The 18,590-nt window shown below is 41.8% G+C and overlaps 1 protein-coding gene across 1 annotated transcript; it reads left to right on the top strand.

Moving 5' to 3' along the window:
• Window positions 1-4,989: 4,989 nt before the first annotated feature.
• Window positions 4,990-5,547, top strand: LOC108703980 (vomeronasal type-2 receptor 26; the record flags this gene model as incomplete). The annotated part of the gene is made up of 1 exon (XM_018240302.2): window positions 4,990-5,547. A coding segment is annotated over one exon (558 nt), but the record flags the coding sequence as incomplete, so codon positions are not given.
• Between the last annotated feature and the right edge of the window lie 13,043 nt (window positions 5,548-18,590).

The following is an 18,590-nucleotide window of genomic DNA, read 5'->3' as shown; positions in this document are numbered from 1 at the left end:
ACCGCAGGGCTCTGTACTAGGTCCCTTGCTTTTCAACTTGTTTATTAATGACCTGGAGGTGGCCATTGAAAGTACTGTTTCTATTTGTGCAGATGAGACTAAATTGTGCAGAACTATAGGTTCCATGCAGGATGCTGCCACTTTGCACAGTGATTTGTCTAAACTGGAAAACTGGGCAGCAAACTGGAAAATGAGGTTCAATGTTGATAAATGCAGGTTATGCACTTTGGCAAAAATAATATAAATGCAAGTTATACACTAAATGTCAGTGTGTTGGGAGTTTCCTTAAATGAGAAGGATCTTGGGGTCTTTGTAGATAACACGTTGTCTATTTCTGGGCAGTGTCATTCTGTGGCTACTAAAGCAAATAAAGTTCTTGTATAAAAAAGGGCATTAACTCAAGGGATGAAACCTAATTGTGTCTCTTTATAGGTCCCTGGTGAGGCCTCATCTGGAGTATGGGGGCAGTTTTGGACTCCAGTCCTTAAGAGGGATATAAATGAGCTGGAGAGAGTGCAGAGACTAAGTGCAACTAAACTGGTTAGAGGGAGGGAAGAGTTAAATTATGAGGGGAGACTGACAAGGTTGGGGTTGTTTTCTCTGGAAAAAAGGTGCTTGTGAGGGGACATGATTAGACTTTACAAGTACATTAGAGGACATTATAGACAAATGGCAGGGGACCTTTTTACCCATAAAGAGAATGACGTACCAGAGGCCTCCCCTTCAGACTAGAGGAAAAGAAGTTTCATTTAAAGGAACAGAGTAGGGGGTTCATCACAGTGAGGACAGTGAGGTTGGGGAATGCACTGCCGGGTGATGATTCAGTTAATGACTATAAGAGGGACTTGGATGATTTCTTGGACAGACATAATATCAAAGGCTATTGTGATACTAAACTCTATAGTTAGTATAGATATGGGTATATATCATTTATGTGACAGTAGGGAGGGGTGTGTGTATGGGGCTGGGTTTTCATTTGGAGGGGTTGGACTTGATGGACTTTGTCTTTTTTCAACCCAATTTAACTATGTAACTAGATCCAGAATAGCATTTTTTCTGGTTGGCTCCTCAACAACCTGTGCCATAAAATTGTCATGTAACAGTTTATAAACTTGTTTCTGTTCTGTCCTCCCTACGTATTACCCTGGGGCAGTGTGTAGTGTGACATACAGCTAAACCTCCCCACACTCCAATAAAGAGACTGAGAACTGAAGTCTGTCCATTTTACTGGATAACAAAGGGGAATAGGTGTAACTGTAACAAATAACAGAAAATAGGGTAAATAGATTGCAATGAACAGTGTAATATAAACATATATGTATATAAATGTAACATCAAACACTAGCTGGCATGAAAAGTCTATACAGCAATGTCTCTGGGGGTGCTGGCAGTTGTGGAGGTGATTTGGTGCAACTATTTGCTTCCCAGCGATGTTACCATGAGGAGAGATGAAACTGTATGTGCTTCTTCCACAGCATGGTCTGTAAAATGGAGTCTTAGCTCCCACAAGGCACTGCTCTAGGTCACATGGTGGGAGTATGGTAGCCTGATTAGTCCAAATTCTGCCATAAGCATCATGGAGGTGTAGAATGGATATAGGAAATGGTCTTGCGTAGTTACAGCAAGTGTCCAGCAGGGGGAGCCTACAGCATGAGAATCAGGAACTCCCAAAAACATGGTAAAGGCGTATGCTGGAGACATGACAGTTCCCATTAACTGATCTGGCAGTACCGTTGCTCCAGTCAATATCTGGCTAATTAAAATCCCCCATTATCATTACTTTACCCAAACTAGCAGCCTTTTCTATTTGCATCAGGAGATTCGCCTCCTCCTCCTCACTTACATTAGGGGGTCTATAGCGACTCCTACAAGTAATTCAGTGAAGAACTCCACCCATAAGACTTCTGGCCCCTCATTTTCTAACATAACCTCCTCCTTTATATTAGATTTAAATCCTGACTAACATACAGACATACCCCTCCTCCTTTTCTATTGCCTCTGTCCCTCCGAAACAAAGTATAGCCACTGATATTTACTGCCCAGTCATGTGACTCATTCAGCCATGTTTAGGCCACACCAATCACGTCATATTTTCTCTCCAGTGCCAGCACCTCCAGCTCTCCCATTTTACTATTTGCATTTGCAAACATACTTTTAATACTGGTACTATAATTAAAGGAAAACTATACCTCTGAACAATGTAGGTTTCTATAAAAACATATTGCATAAAACAGCTCATATGTAAAAACCCTGCTTCAAGTAAATAAACCATTTTCATAATAACATACTTTTTACTAGTATGTGCCATTGGGTTATCATTAACAGAAAATTGCCATTTTAAAAAAATAAGGGTCATCCCCTGGGATTCTAGGATTCATGATGCACACAAACAAACATACATTTTAGGTCACATGAGCCAATTAACAGACAAGAGTTCTGTCTTTTGCTTCAACACTTCTTCCTGTTACAGTTAGAGCTGCAGCAATGGTGGTTCAAGGCAAAATATGGAAAAGGACAATTTTTATTTAAATACAAAAACCATTTGTGGTCCTCCTAGTCCTTAACAATACCCCCAACCAAATGTCTTCCCCCTATTTTCCCTTCCTTTGCCCACTGCCTCATCTAACCTTTCTTCCACATAAACCTCTACTGAATCCCCCCATACCTAGTTTAAAATCTCCTATAATCCTCTAGCCATCTTCTTCCCCAAAGCAGCTGCACAATCATCATTGAGGTGCCCCATCCCTGGCAAATAACCTGTAGCCAATTGAGAAATCAGACCAGTTCTCCAAAAACCCAAACCATCCTCTCTACATCAATCTCTCAGCCACACATCCATCTCCATAAGCTCCTGCTGTGTTCTTTACATTGCTTGTGGCACAGGTAATATCTCTGAGAAAATTATCTTGGAAGTCCTCACCCTCAACTTTGCACCTAGTTTTTTAAACTCATTCTTGATGACTTCACCGCCTCCTCTTATTGTTCACTTGTCATTGGTACCTATGTGTACCAAGACCACCAGGTCCCCTCCTCTGTCCACTCGTTCCACCACATGCTGAACCCAAGCACCAGGCAAGCAGCAGACAGTTTGGCATGAAGGGTCCTTACGGCAGATTACCCTATCCACCTTTCTAGTAATTGAACTCCCTATAAACCTGCCTTTCCTTCTTTGCACTCCTGCCACCACCCGTATTAGAGACACTGCCTCCCTGGGTGCTTTGAGAGTCAGCCTGCTCCATACATGCCAGTTCAGAGCTGTCCTCCCCAGCATCTTCAGCTAAAAGGGTGAATCTGTTGCTTTGGACAAGCTAAGTACCAGTCCCTGTATCCTTCTGTCCCCACTTCCCCTCGTTACTGTTACAAACCTGCCTCGCTCATTAGTCTACACTGTCCCTTCACCACCCCCCACTACACTGACTCTTGCTAGTGGTTGCTCTGTGAACCTCTATTCCTCCCCCATGTTTTAGTCACCCTTAGTCATGTAAGTTCCCCCTGCAGTTCAGATTCCAAGATGAAAACCCAGTGACATCTCTCACATGTAAATACTGCCTGGAACTGCTGCTCCAACACCACATACATGTGACACTGAGTGATACCAGCAAACCCACTTGCACTCATATTTACATTGGTACTTACAGTCTCCCACGTGCAATTCCTCTCAAATGCCTTTTTAGTTTTACACACCTTAAGGTTTTTAATTCTGCTTTACACTTAATTCACACGCAACACTCGCTGTGCAGTCACAGACTTATTGAGGTATAAATAAGATGGTAACTTTATACAATGTCGTATTTCCCTTTTCTCTTTTCTCTGAATTTCTCTGGTTAGTTGTCTTTGAGCAATACATAGTGAGTGCTGTCATTTGAATATGAACAGTTGATAGTGTTTCTCTCAGTTTGGCCACATAAGGGCACATTTAAGACCATAGATGAAATTGCAGTTACACAAAAATGGGCGCAGTTGTGTATATTGACTCCATTCATTAAAGTTATTTGCATCTGGACCTGATCCCTGAAACTAAGAGTATTTGAGTCGAGCAAAACTGAACCCATTATGGTCTGACTCATGTATAAATGTGCTTATTAATGCAGAGAAAACACTGAGCTTTCTCCCACTTAAAGGTGGGGCTTATTCTAGACGCAACTGAGTTGGTGTAAGATGATCATGTGCACATGTTATTTTAAGAGCAAATGGATGTGATGAAATCCCCATTTTTCTGTACTGAAGTGAATGAATTCAGTTGGTTGTGTTTTCCACACAATGTGCTCAGTTGCACATAGAGAAACATTTCCTCAATTAACAACAAAATTCTGCATTGTGGGTTACAAAAAAAGAAAGAATTGCCTACAAAATTGCTCTTTACTGTGCTTGTTTTTTGTAAATGAGCCCCATGGTGTTTATGTTTTACCCTCTTCCAGTAGGCAGTACCAATTCAATTGAGGTCAGTTATTAAGTTATTTCCTTTTGTTTCCTATTTTTACTGGTTTATATGAAAGACTTTTCAGAGGTTCGTCAAGTATTTCATATTTTTTATGATCTGTGAATGACTCCTCATCAAATTTGAAATTGAATATCAATGTGTTAAAATGGATATTTTTTTTCAAATTTGATGGCTTTTTCATTATTGTCACCCTCACAGACAGTGAGAACTGCATCAGGTGCCCAGACATGGAATGGTCCAATAAGAACAGGACTCTCTGCATTGCAAGAACAGAAACATTTCTCTCATACACAAATGATGTGATTTCTGTGACGTTTTCATCAATCTCAGTTCTCTTCTTTCTTGTAACTGTGCTGATTTTGGTAGTGTTTATTACATACCGGGACACCCCCATAGTGAGAGCCAACAACAGGAGCCTGAGCTTCCTCCTCCTTGTCTCCATCAAGCTGAGCTTCCTCAGTGTGTTTCTGTTCCTCGGTCGCCCTGTGGATATAACCTGCATGCTGCGTAACATCACTTTTGGAATCACCTTCTCCATAGCTGTCTCTTCTCTCCTGGCCAAGACTATCATGGTTTGTGTTGCTTTCAAAGCCACCAAGCCAGGGAGCTCATGGAGAAAATGGGTGGGAGTCAAACTGTCCAATTCTGTAGTCTTGTTCTGCTCATCCATTCAAATAATAATCTGCATGACTTGGTTGGCCATTTCTCCTCCCTTTCAGGAACTGGACCTTCACACTTACCCTGGAACCATCATCATTCAGTGCAATGAGGGCTCAGCTATTGGCTTTTACTCAGTTATTGGGTATATGGGGCTTCTGGCAGCTGTTAGTTTTGTTTTAGCATTTTTAGCTCGGACATTACCGGACAGTTTTAATGAGGCCAAGTACATCACTTTCAGCATGTTGCTCTTCTGCAGTGTTTGGATCACAATGATCCCGGCCTATCTGAGCACCAAAGGCAAAAACACTGTGTGTGTGGAGATATTTGCCATACTCACCTCAAGTGCTGGACTTTTATTCTGTATATTTCTGCCAAAATGTTATACAATTTTATTTAAACCTGAAATGAACACAAAATCACAGCTACTTGGGAACAAACCTCATTGATATTTTAGATACCATTATTCCATATAATTCTTCCTCTTATGTATTTGTATAAACAAAAAATTGTTGTGTTGGTGTGCATTTGTGAGAGGACAGGGAGGGGATGACTGCTAGGTAGCCACTGATAATATGTTTGTTATTATAATATTAAAATAACAAAAAGTACAAAAAAATTAAACTGTATAGAAAAGGTCAGCACATACCTAACTAATCCTATTCCTTATTTGGGAGTGAATTTTTGTCCCAAACAAGAGCTGTTTCCATTAGTACAGAGTATACTTTCTGCAATGTTCTGCCTAAATATCACTGGTAAAATCCAAACTTCCAAAACAAATGTTTCTTTTTGTGACTACATGTTTCATCACAACAAATCTGCTCAGTCTAAGTCTAAAGATGCCACATGGGCTACTGTTAGCCTGGATAGAACCAATTCAAATTACCCCTAGCAGAATAACTCACACATGGTTACTATATTGTTATTCTTAGGATAGATAGTTAATCCCGTCCGTCCATTTTAACAGTTAACCCCCATTCTCTCAAGGCTTCTGCCATAAAGAAAGTATAAACCCTCTTATGAAGGTGTAACCCTTTCAGTGTCAGTCAATATTCACTCCACCCTTTACAAAAAGTTTGCACCACTCTAGACATCCAGTCTAAAGCACATACTGATACTGTCAATGTATTTATAATCCTTTCATGGCAGGAATATCCAGGGCCACACTGATCCTAAGCCTCCACTAGGTGGTAGATTTATGGGGTTTGGATAGGTTAAGTGCCTCCACCCAGGGCTATAACTAGATATTGGTGGGCACACACCTCACTGGGAACTGCAGTAGCAGTGATAACTGTACAAAATGCCATACACAATAAACATGTAGAAGTAATATAGTATATTGCAATAAAAACAGGGAAATAACAATAACATGATGACAGTTAGACAATATAATAATAAATTCGAAGAACAGACAGCACCACACTTGAGGTAAATTCTTAAAAAGGCCTTTATTCCAAAAGGGCTTATTTCAGGACAAACAAACATATATACAAAAGTATATGAGCAGAGTTACTGTACAGTCCAGAGCTAGTGTACACGCTGGCAACTCACTACAGGGTGGATGTCCTCTCTATCCTATAGAGAGCTCTTCACTAATTGTCAAGAGTCCAGCAAATTAATTGTAGGAGTCACCATAGACCCCTTTATGTAAGTGAGGAGGAGGAGGCTAAGTTCCTGATGCAAATAGAAAAGGCTGCTAGTTTGGGTAAAGTAATGATAATGGGGATTTCAATTTCCCAGATATTGACTGGAAGGCAAAGATAGGAAATGAAGAGAGTATTGCGGCTGAGGCTAAGTCTAACCCTAAAAAGTTTTTTAAGTATATTAATAGTAAAAAGATGCATGTTGCAAGTGTTGCTCCTGGTACCAGTATGGTTGTAACAGATACAGAAAAGCCAAATGTGCGAAATCAGTTATTTTCTTCAGTGTATACAATAGAGGAGTCTGAGTTCCCAGGCTCACTTTATAACTGCACTGATGGATCAGCTAAATCTAGTCTGTGGCTGACTCAGGTTATGGTTTATAAAGCTTTAATAAAAATTAATGTGAACAAGACATCAGGACCAGATGATATACACTCCCGGGTTCTAAGAGAACTTAGTTCAGTTTAAGACTGGCCTCTATTTCTGATTTTCTGAAATTCACTTTCATCTGGTATGGTACCTATGAATTGGAGAAAAGCTGATGTCATTTCACTATTTGAAAAGGGATTATGATCTCAGCCTGGCAATTATAGGAGAGTAAGTTTGACATCTGTGGTGGGCAAATTATTTAAAGGTCTTTTAAGACATCACATTCAAAAGTTTGTCCTAGTGAATGGCATTATGAGCAGCAATCAGCATGGCTAAATGAAAGGTAGGTCTGCTGGGCTGAATGAAGTAATTTGCACATGGATAGGAAACTGGCTACAGGATCGGGTACAGAGGGTGGTTGTTAATGGCACATTCTCTACTGGGAGTATGTTTTTTTGTATGGTCCCTCAGGGCTTGGCATTGAGTTCACTTTTATTTAATTTGTTCATTCTTGACAATGGGGAGGGTAGTGTAAGTAATGTATAAGTGTTTGCAGATGACACAAAACTATACAGCCCAATTAATTCCATCCAGGATACAGCAAATACTTGCCGGTACCTTGTTTACTAACTTCTACCATTTCACTCACTAACTTCCTGTTGGTTCCATAGCAAAAAGGCCCCAAAAGGGCGTCGGTGAACACCAGAATCCGCAGGGGTGCCCTGTGCATCCGAGTGTACCCACGGCTTTTATGGTTCCGACTGATGAGTACTTAAACAGTTAGCTTGGGCCATTATCATGGAACCTCCCCAGGCTGCGGCTTTCTCGACTCTCAAGGGATACTTCAACGTAATGTTGAAGCATCTGGGACTGCTGGTCTATTGTCTTCTTCAGTCCCCTCTGCATCTCAAAAGACTCCCAAGATTCCAGCACCTGTTCGTTATGGAGGTGATCCAGATGCTTGTCAAGGATTTCTGACTCAATGCAAGATCTAGTTTTATGTGGCACCTGACCAATTTGCGACTAAGAGATCTAAAGTTGCTTATATTATTGTCCTTCTTAAGGGGAAGGCCCTTGTTTGGGCTTCTCCATTACCGGATAGAGACGATCATCTGGTTCATGACTCCATGGCCTTTCTTTCCATGTTTCACCAAATTTTTGATGTTCCAGGTCGGAAATTGATTGCCTCTGATCAGCTCATGAAAATCAGTCAAGGATACAATACGGCCTCCAAATATGCAAGATTTCTGCACTCCCAGTTACCTACAGATCTCGTATGTTCCTCCCTGCTTTCCTCTCTATCTTGTCTGGTACTTTTTCCTGCCAAGCTTTTCTGGACTCTGGAGCGACAGGAAATTTCATTGATAATTCATTTGCCAAGTCCTGTGGTCTAAGTCCTGTACCTCTCAAGATTTCTCTTTCTGCTTGGGCTATTGATGACAGACTGATTTCACCAGGTGTTCTCACCTCTGCTACTGCTCCAGTCCTAATTCGTGTTGGCATTCTTCATGAAGAGGAGGTCTCCTTCCTATTGATTTAATGCCCCGAGACTTCCATAATTTTGGGTTTCCCTTGGCTTAGGCTCCATAACCCATCCATTTACAGATCCACTGGGGAACTTATGGTCTGGAGTTCCTTTTGCCATTCCAATTGTATGGCTTCTTCTATTCTTCCTGTGGCCACCTCTTCTGTGCTCCCTGCATCCAGTCCGCTTCTTCAGGTTGTCTACAAGTGCTTTGGTGATGTGTTTGAAATGAAGAATTTGGAAATTATGCCTCCGCATTGTTCCTATGATTGTCTGATTGATCTGATTCCTGGCTCTATCCCTCCTATGGACATATCCCTAGGAGGGATAGGAGGGTCCTGTCAGGACCGTGCAGCACGGTCCGCCTGTCCTGCACCTCCGTTGGCGCATCCAAGATGGCGGCGCCCATTGAAGACATGCGGGGGCGCCGGCATCTTGATGACAGAGTAATGACGTCACTCGCATGGTTCAACTTAAAAGGCCTTCTGGGTCATGGGTTCGATGACCAAGTATAGGATTTGTTTGTAACATTCCTGGGTGTTTTGTAACTCTTATTGATTGATTATTTGGACATTGACCCTTGCCTGGACCTTGTTTCTGTTATATTTTTGCCTGCCTTTGAACTCCTGCCTGGACTTGGACTTAGATTTTGCCTGAACCCTTTTGTACCACGATCTCGGAGTTTTAACCCTAAAGCTTCCTCCTTGGTCCCTACTTCTCCCGGGTGGGAGCTGATAGGCCCCCTGACAGGTCCGTGCCTGAGACTCAAGCCATGAAGGAATATAGTCTGAACAATCTATCAGAAAGTCTACGTCTCCAGACAGAGCTGGTTTCTTTTTCTCCAGACCTTTTTTGTTAAACCATGTATCGATTACAGTGTTTTGAATAAAATAATGTTTAAGAACGGTTACCCTTTGCCATTGATTCCTGAATTGTTTGATCGATTAAGGGGGGCCAAGGTTTTAACCAAATTGGACCTACGAGGGGCGTACAACCTATGCGTATTCGTCAGGTGATTAGTGGAAGACGGCCTTCAACACCAGGGATGGTCATTATGAAAATTTAGTCATGCCTTTTGACTTGTGCAACACCCCGCTGTCTTTCAAGACCTTATCACTGATGTTCTGTGTGAGTTCCTGCAGACCTGTGTCATAGACTATTTCTTCACCCTGATCCTGCCTGGCCCTTTATTTTGGAAGTTGAGGAGTTGGGCCGTTTTGTCTCAAAGAGTAGAATTTCAAGGGACTCTTCATCCTTGTGCCTATTTTTCTCATAGATTGTCTCCTGCCAAAAGAAATTATGATGTGGGCCGTTAAGCTTGCTTTGGAGGAGTGGCGCCATCTGCTTGAGGGGGCTAAAGAGCCAATTACCATCCTTATGAACCACAAGAACCTTGACTATATTTCTTTGGCCTGGAGGTTCAATCCTCATCAGGCCCACTGGGCTTTGTTTTTTTCCTGATTTAATTGTTTTATTTTTGTTTTTTATCGGCCTGGTTCAAAAAATACGAATGCGGACGCCTCATCCAGATGTGTAGTGCAGAGAGAGGGTAATCCGATCCCACCCGCCCATATTATCTCCCCTCACTTAGTAGTGGCACCTACTTCTTTATCGTTGTCTGATTTGTCCAACTTGGAATATCCTCCTGAATGTCCTGCTGGGAAGATATTTGTACCTTAGCCAAGGATTGCTCAAGGTTTCTGGTCATCTCGGCATCAGGAAGACCCAAGAGTTCATTTTGAGGCATTGTTGGTGGCCTTCTCTTGCCAAAGATGTCAAGCTCTTTGTCTCTGCCTGCACTGTGAGCAACAGAAGACTCCCCATTTCTTACCATGTGGTCTTCTCCAACCTTTACCCATACATACTCAACCCTGGTTAGATGTGGCTTGAGACTTCATTGTGGATTTGCCAAAGTCTTTGGATATGATTACTATTTTATTAGTAGTAGACAGATTCTCATTTCATTCCTCTGAAAAAATTTCCATCCGCTGCTGGTTTAGCTCAAATTTTCTTCAAAGGGATCTTTCATTTGCATGGTGTGCCTCTATTGTGTCCGACCGTGGGATGCAGTTTGTATCCAGATTTTGGCAGGCTTTCTCGAGACATTTGGGCATCAAATTGAACTTCTCCTCAGCCTACCATCCTCAAAGCAATGGTCAGATGGAGAGGACCAATCAGATTTTGGAGCAGTTTTGCGATGTTTCGTTTCTCAAAACCAGGACAATTAGGTTGAACTCCTTCCTTGGGCTGAGTTTGCACATAATAACCTTTAACATGTTTCCCTGGGAGTCTCTCCATTTTTCGCTGTGTTTGGTTATAACCCTTCTACCCTTCCACCTGAGGTTTTCAAGAAAGAGATACCTGCAGCAGATGCAATTGTTCGTGATTTTACCAACTTTCTCCTACACTCATTGTTCGAGATGATCATCAAGAGTTCAAGGTTCAAGAGATTTTGGACTCCAGAAAATTGGAGGCAGTTTCAGTATTTGGTTCACTGGAGGGATTTTGGTCTAGAGGAGAGGTCTTGGGTGAGAGCTGCTGATACTCATGCTCCTTGTTTGGTCAAGAATTTTCACAAGAAGTTTCTTAACAAGTTCTGGGAGCCCACAAAGGTTTCTCCTGAAGGGAGGTACTGTAACACGACCCAGGTGATCCTCTGGTGTTCTTGCCTACCGACGTGTCTCTGCTCATCTGAATGGGAGTAGGTGTCCAGGCACTGATGTCATGGCTGCTGAATGGATGGCAGTGATACATCGCTGGTGTTTGACGCAGAGCATCAGGACACTAAGGTTCTGATGCCGAGCTTCATGAAATCATCAATTGGTACGGATTTTGAACTTTGGAGCCAAATCTTTTTTAAAAAGCCAAGTCTCCATTTTGAAAGTGACCAAACTGGCTTCTGTTTACAGTTCCTGCCAAAGCGTTCATTCTGTGTTTGTATTCCTGGTTATTGACTCCTGCCTGTTAATTGACTTTGATTCCTGCCGCCTGCCTTGTCTCTTTCTTCAACTACGTTTTTGCCTAATCTTTACCGGTACCTCATTTATGAACTTCTACCATTTCATGCACTAACTTTCTGTTGGTTCTGCAGCAGAAAGCCCCCGGCCCCAAAAGTGTGTCGGTGAACACCAGAATATGGCAGGGGTGCCCTGTGCATCCGAGTGTACCCATGGCTTTTAAGATTCCAACTGACAAGTACATTACAGTCATCTTTCAGCACCAAATTTGAAATCTTGGTGCCAAATTCCCTTTAAAAGGGGAATTCTCCATTCTGACAGTGCCCAAGCTGGCTTCAGTTTATATATCCTGCTGAAGCGTTATTTCTGTTTTTTTAATTCCTTTCTACAGGGTAAGGCCCTTGCCTGGGCTTCTCTGTTACTGGATAGAGACGATCACCTGGTTCATGACTCCTCAGACTTCCTTTCTACATTTTTTTCATTAATTGATGATCCCAGGTCGGAAACTAAATGCCTCTGATCGGTTCATGAAAATCAGTCAAGGATCCAATTTGGCCCCCGAATATGCCATCATTTTCTGGACTCTGGCTGCAGAAGTGTCTTGGAACAATGAGGCGCTTATTGCAGCTTTCTTGAGGGGGCTTCATGAGGGTCTAAAGGATGAGCTGGTTACTCTGTATCTACCTACTTCTTTTGAAGAATTCATCATCTTCATAGTCAAGATAGATTCCAGAATGAGGGAGAAGTGCCTGCAAACCTTTGGTTTCCACATTCGACAGGTCTGACTTTCCTCCTCCTGTGGCTTCCACACCTCCGGTTTGCGATGAACCTATGCAGATTGGTGCAACACGCTTAGCACCAGAGGAGATAACCCGTAGGAGAAATGCTGGTCTCTGCATTGACTATTCCTTTGCCAAGTACTGTGGTCTAAATCCTGGTACCTCTCAAGATTCCTCTTTGTGCCCGGGCTGTGGATGGCAGACCGATTTCACCAGGCGGTTTGACCTCTGCTACTGCTCTAATCCTCATTCATGTTGGCACTCTTCATAAAGAGGAGATCACCTTCTTCCTTATTGAATGTCTTGAAGCCTCCATAATTTTGAGTTATCATTGGCTCCTTCTTAATAATCCAACCATTGACTGGTCTTCTGGGGAATTAATTGCTAGGAGTTCCTTTTGGCTGTCCAATTGTATTTTTTCTGCAGATGTTCCAGTGACTGCATCGTCTTTGCTCTCAGCTTTCAATTCTCTTCTTCCTGATGTCTATAAGGAGTTTTCTGATGCCTTTGTGAAGAACAATTCTAAAGTTTTCCCTCCTCAATGTCCCTATGATTGTCCTGTTGATTTAATCTCCAGGCTCCGTTCCTCCAAGGGGTAGAACATATGCTTTGTCCATACCTGAAACCCAAGCCATTAAAGAATACATTCAGGAGAATTTGTCCAAAAGTTTCATCAGAATGTCTACGTCCCTAGCCGGAGCTGGTTTCTTTTTTGTCCAGAAAAAACATGACTCTCTTAGACCATGCACTGATTATCGAGCCTTGAATAAGATAACAATAAAGAATTGTTACCCTTTACCATTGATTCAAGAAGTTTTTGACAGATTGAGAGGGTTTTCACCAAACTACAGATGCAGCCAGAATGGATTATATGTCTGGTGCACTGTAACTAATCAGGATAAATGCGTTGGTCGCATTAAAGGAGAAGGAAAGCTACGGAGGCATTTTATTGCCAATAGATTAGCTGCAATAGTGCAAGCTAGAATGCTATATTTATTCTGTAGAATCTTTTACCTGAGTAAAAATCCTTAGAAACTCTCTGTTTGTTTAAGATAGGAGCTGCAGTACTAACATGGTGTGACATCACTTCCTGCCTGAGTCTCTCCCTGCTCTGAGCTCAGATTACAGCAGAGAAGGGAGGGGGGAGGGAAGAGGAGCAAACTGAGCATGCTCTTGCCCAGGGCAATGAGGTTTAAGATGAAGGCAGGAAGTCTGATGAAGCCCATGTGTACACAATAGAAGGAAAGAAATGCAGTGTTTCTTTTGACAGGGGACTCAGAGCAACATTACTTTGGGGGTTTACTGGTATATTTAGATGGACCTTTCTGATAAGGCTTACTTAGTTTTAATCTTTCCTTCTCCTTTAAGTGCAGGGAAACATGCTGTCCTGATGGTAAAAAAGGATCAGAGCTGAAATAAAAATGAAATTCCATTAATGGACACCATTAACTACTTTTCCCTCCTTAGCCATCTTCTGCCTACATTCCCCAGGGACAGAAAGTGGCTCAGTTACTGCACCAGAAAACGATGCAGATCTACATCACAATTTTGTCTTGGCTCTGTTGATTTTTTGTAAAAACACATTTAGGGGCACATTTACTATTGGTCGAATATGGAGGGTTAATTAACCCTCCATATTCGACCATCGAAGTTAAATTCTTCGACTTCGAATATTGAAGGATTTACCACAATTCATTCAATCGAATGATCGAAGGAAAAATCATTCCATCGATAAATACTTAGAAAGCTTATGGGGACCTTCCCCATAGGCTAACATTGGTGCACGGTAGGTTTTAGGTGGCGAAGTAGGTGGTCGAAGTTTTTTTTAAAGAGACATTACTTCGACTATTGAATGGTTGAATAGTCGAATGATTTTTAGTTTGAATCGTTCGATTCGAAGTCGTAGTCGAAGGTCGAAGTAGCCAATTCGATGGTCAAAGTAGCCAAAAAAAACTTCGAAATTCAACGTTTTTTTTCCTTCTAATGTGCCCCTAATTATTCTGAGTACAGCAGTGAGACATTTTTTTTTCTGGATTCATTTTACAATGCTTTAGATATGAGGCATGAGATGTTCAAGCAACAGTAGCATTAATAGCCTAGTGGTCTAGGTGCTGGACTTGAGTACAGAAGGTTAAGGTATTGAATCTAGTCAATGCCAGTTTTTTCACTTTTCCTATAAATTATAAAGTTTTGAAGATCTAATTTCAGCCTCAACATTTTAGAATGTATATTGAACTGTATGTAACAGAAAATGTCTCAATAAAATATACTGTTATTTTCAGAAACAGATACAAATGTATTTATTTGGGGGCACATAGCCTAATAACTGGTGTTACATGTATGTGCATTACAATCTTGTCTTGGCTTTGTACCCAGATTAAATAATACTACATATGTTTGTCATTTATGTAAAAAAACACATGGTCATTTGTCACCATGATTTGCTTTTAAGACTTGAATGTAATGTTTTTTGCACTTAGACAAAGGCTAGTGAGTGGATTAGCAGAATCACCTTTGCCACCACTATATGTTTTTCAAGACAAGTAACTGTATTGTTTTCTGCTATTTGACAAAGTCCAGTGAGTGAAGTAGTGAGTGGTCTGTAAAATGTCTCTTTAAAAATCTTCAAAACAGAGCCTGACTAGGCGCCCTAGGCAACCTGGCCGGCCACAGCACTGACTTGGCGCGCACATGCGTGAACAGACACCCGCTGGCTGGCATGCGCAAATGGACGTTGGCTTAATGCACTACCCGATGCTTGCACGCATACAGAAAATGGACGCGCAATCGTGAGCGGATAGTTGAGAGGAGACTGGACTAGGGGTAGTCAGGTGGCAGAGAAGGTACGTGGCTTGCGCCCCCCCCCCAGTTTTATGCCCTAGGCACGTGCCTACTCTGCCAACCCCTAGTTCCGGCCCTGCTTCAAAACTGCTAAAACTATAGCAATGAATTTAGACCAAGGAGCTTATTTACTAGGGTAGTTTTGAGTGAAAAATAATTGCACAATTGGCATGTTAATGACTAAACACTGCTCAGTGTTGCTGCTTATATATAGTTAGTACAAATGTGCTAAACTCAATCACAGAAAGGCACATGTATAAGATGTTTTAAGTAGGGACAGGCCCAGATTTGTGGAAAGGACACAAAGGTCCAGGCCTAGGGCTGCAAAATTTTAGTTGGCTACACTTCTGGTTGAATGAGGCCTGACCCCCTCACGTGCTTCTTGCCCCTGCAACGAGTAGGCCTTCTTGATGATAGTAATGATCCATCTGCGAAGTGTGGAGATAGAAGCAGCTTGACCCTTGTTTGCTCCACAAGGGATAACAAAGAGTTTTTCTGACCTTCTAAAGGGTTTTTACTTCTCTAGACACCCTTTAACATACAAAGCTTTGGGAATATCTTCCTGTTGACTTGACTTCTCTTTGTCAATGGCTGGAAGGCATATTGGTTCATTCAGATGAAATTCGGACACCACCTAAGGCAAGAAATTTAGACTTGGTCTGAGTGTCACTCCCTGATCACTGAATACTGTGTGAGGAGGATTAGCCATCAAGGCCTGGAGCTTGGAGATTCTTTGACCTGAAGCTATTGTCACCAGAAAAACAGTCCTGAGAGTTAAATCCCACAAGGATATATTCTCATCAGGGATGAAAGGAGGCTCCGAAAATGTCTTTAGTACAAGAAGCAAATCCCAAGGAGGAGCAAGCTCCTTAACTGGTGGTCTAATTCTCATTGCAGCCTTCAAGAATCAGACTACTAAGGGATTGCTGGATAGTTGAAGCCACAGGATTGCTGAAAGTGCAGATATCTGAACTCTAAGGGTACGTGCACTGAGACCCTTATCCAGGCCCACCTGAAGGAACTCTAAAGGTGGCCATAGATGCAAAGATCCGCTCGTTTGGCCATATCGCCAAACGAGCGGATCTTTCCCCGATATGCCATTAACAAACATGGCTATATCGGGGGTAATCTGATTGTTCGGCCGTATGGCCGAACGATCCGATTACGATGTGGATCGGTTGGGTCAAAATCAAACCTGACCGATCGACCAAACGACCGATCTTCGCCAGATGAAAGATGTAGGCACACGCCACACACGATCCGAAAATCGTACGAATATTCGATTCGTACGATAGGATCTGTGTGTCTATGGCCACCTTAACATTTGGATCACCTCAGGTTTTCAGGATTAAATCCCTCCTTCATAGCCCAAGAAGAGAAGGTGCTCCAAATTCTATCATATCTCTAAGTGGTACTATTCTTCCGAGACCTGGACAAGGTATTTATAAGAGCTTCCGAACATCCTGCTGAGCTGAGTCTCCATGTTGCTAACTTTAGTTGTTGAGGCACAGGATGAAAGATATGACCCTGGTTCAGTAGGTCTGGTCTGTGGGGGAGCCTCATTGTTTTGTCCACAGCTAAACTCCTTAGCAGAGGATACCAAGGACTTCTCAGCCAGTCTGGCAGGACTGCAACTACTTTGATCCGGGACCTCAAGATTTTTCTCTAGACCCTGAAGATCATTGCAAATGGGGGAAAAACATAAGCCCAAAGGTTGTTCCAACTGTGGGTAAATGCTTCCGTCGCCAACGCTTCCTTGCATGGAACCCTGGAGAAAAAAGCTGGAAGTTTGTGGTTGTTCAAAGATGCCATGAGATCTAGATCGGGCCACCCCCATCTTCTCTATATTATCCAAAAAAACTGGCTGTTGAAACTCCATTCCCCTGGATCTATTGACCTGTGACTTAACCAATCCGCTCTCCAATTCAGGCTCCCTGGAATATGAACTGCCGTCATCCCCATTGAAGGGGACAACGAACCGACTGCTACTGGAACCTTTGGATTTCGTCTGACCAACAATGCCTAGTATTCCGGATCCGGGGAACTTGCACAAAGAAACACCAACGAGTGGATCAGAATAACAAGTTCCGTTTATTGAAGGTCAAACATAGGCTTATATAGGTTATAAGTAAAGACGTCCCAATATAGTGACATATCAGCATAGTTATTAGCATAGTATATGTCTGTAATAGGTATATCCTTCAGGATGGACAAGATAGAAAAGAGAAATATGTGCATGCCCGTTAGCTAAGATATTTTGTCTGAGGCAAGCTGATAATATTGTTTTTAGTACATGATGATACTTATGCAAGGTTGTCTAAGAAGAGACAGTACAGGGTCATACAGAAAAACAAGTACAGAGGTCTACAAGGGTCGGCACGTAGGCATGTTAACCCTTCACCCATCAGAGAGGTTTTTTTGGAAATGTCGTAAAAATTTCCAAATTTAGGAAAGCTTTGTGGCTTGGTACTTTAGAGTAGAAAGACATGCATACCCATTTTAGATACGTCAGAATGTGCACTTTCCAAAAATATATGGTTTTCTGGGGTGAACATACATTTTTGTACTTTTGCCCCTTGAAAAATGCTGTAAATGTGCTAATTTTGCAGTATCTGGAATTACAGAACTGATTACTAGTATGGGGTATCTCATTCTGGGCCCCTATACGCCACATTCTTAGGGGTACCTATGCATATTGGGCAACAAACTGTTCAGTGGACCCAGCTTTCATGTTTAGGGGGTTTTATCTTGGTATCTATTTATATGTTGCAGATTCGATGCTGTAGACTGGACACATTGAGTTCATTTTTCAAAAACGTAACACATTTTTATAAAAACTGCAAATTTTAGGAAAGAATTGCAACTTGGTAGTTTTGAGTACAAATATATATTTACCCATTTTGAACTCGTTATAATCTGTTCCTTCCAATAATCTGCAGTTTTTTAGGGTAAATCTACTGTTAGTGGAATGTTTGGCCTTGAAATCAGATTTTGTGCAGCAGTGCTATGGAAATTTGGTAGTTTGCTGCTTCTAGGTTTTGATCTATAGAAGAGAGAAATCTCCATAAAACTATATATATATTTGGTATTGGCACTAACTTTCCAAATCTGCTGTGTTCTCATAAATAAAATAAATTATGTTTCTAATATTTGCATTTGTATCATGCAAAACCTTTTTTGTTTTGTTTTGTTATAGAAGCCCATATCTTTTTACAGGAGTGGAATTACAACAAAATTCTATTTTTCTTGTTTTCCTGGGTAAACTAAAAGACCCCCCCCCCCCGGGAAAGGCCCCATAAAATGAAAGAATGCAAAATGGTCTGGCAATAAAAGTACCAACTTGGCCAAATAGGCTGGCAGTGAAAAAGGTTAAATGAA

Source organism: Xenopus laevis, chromosome 1S (assembly GCF_017654675.1).
Source record: "Xenopus laevis strain J_2021 chromosome 1S, Xenopus_laevis_v10.1, whole genome shotgun sequence".
Lineage (NCBI taxonomy): Eukaryota > Metazoa > Chordata > Amphibia > Anura > Pipidae > Xenopus > Xenopus laevis.
Note: the sequence above shows the minus strand (reverse complement) of the source record. Positions and strands in the feature narration are given on the sequence as shown.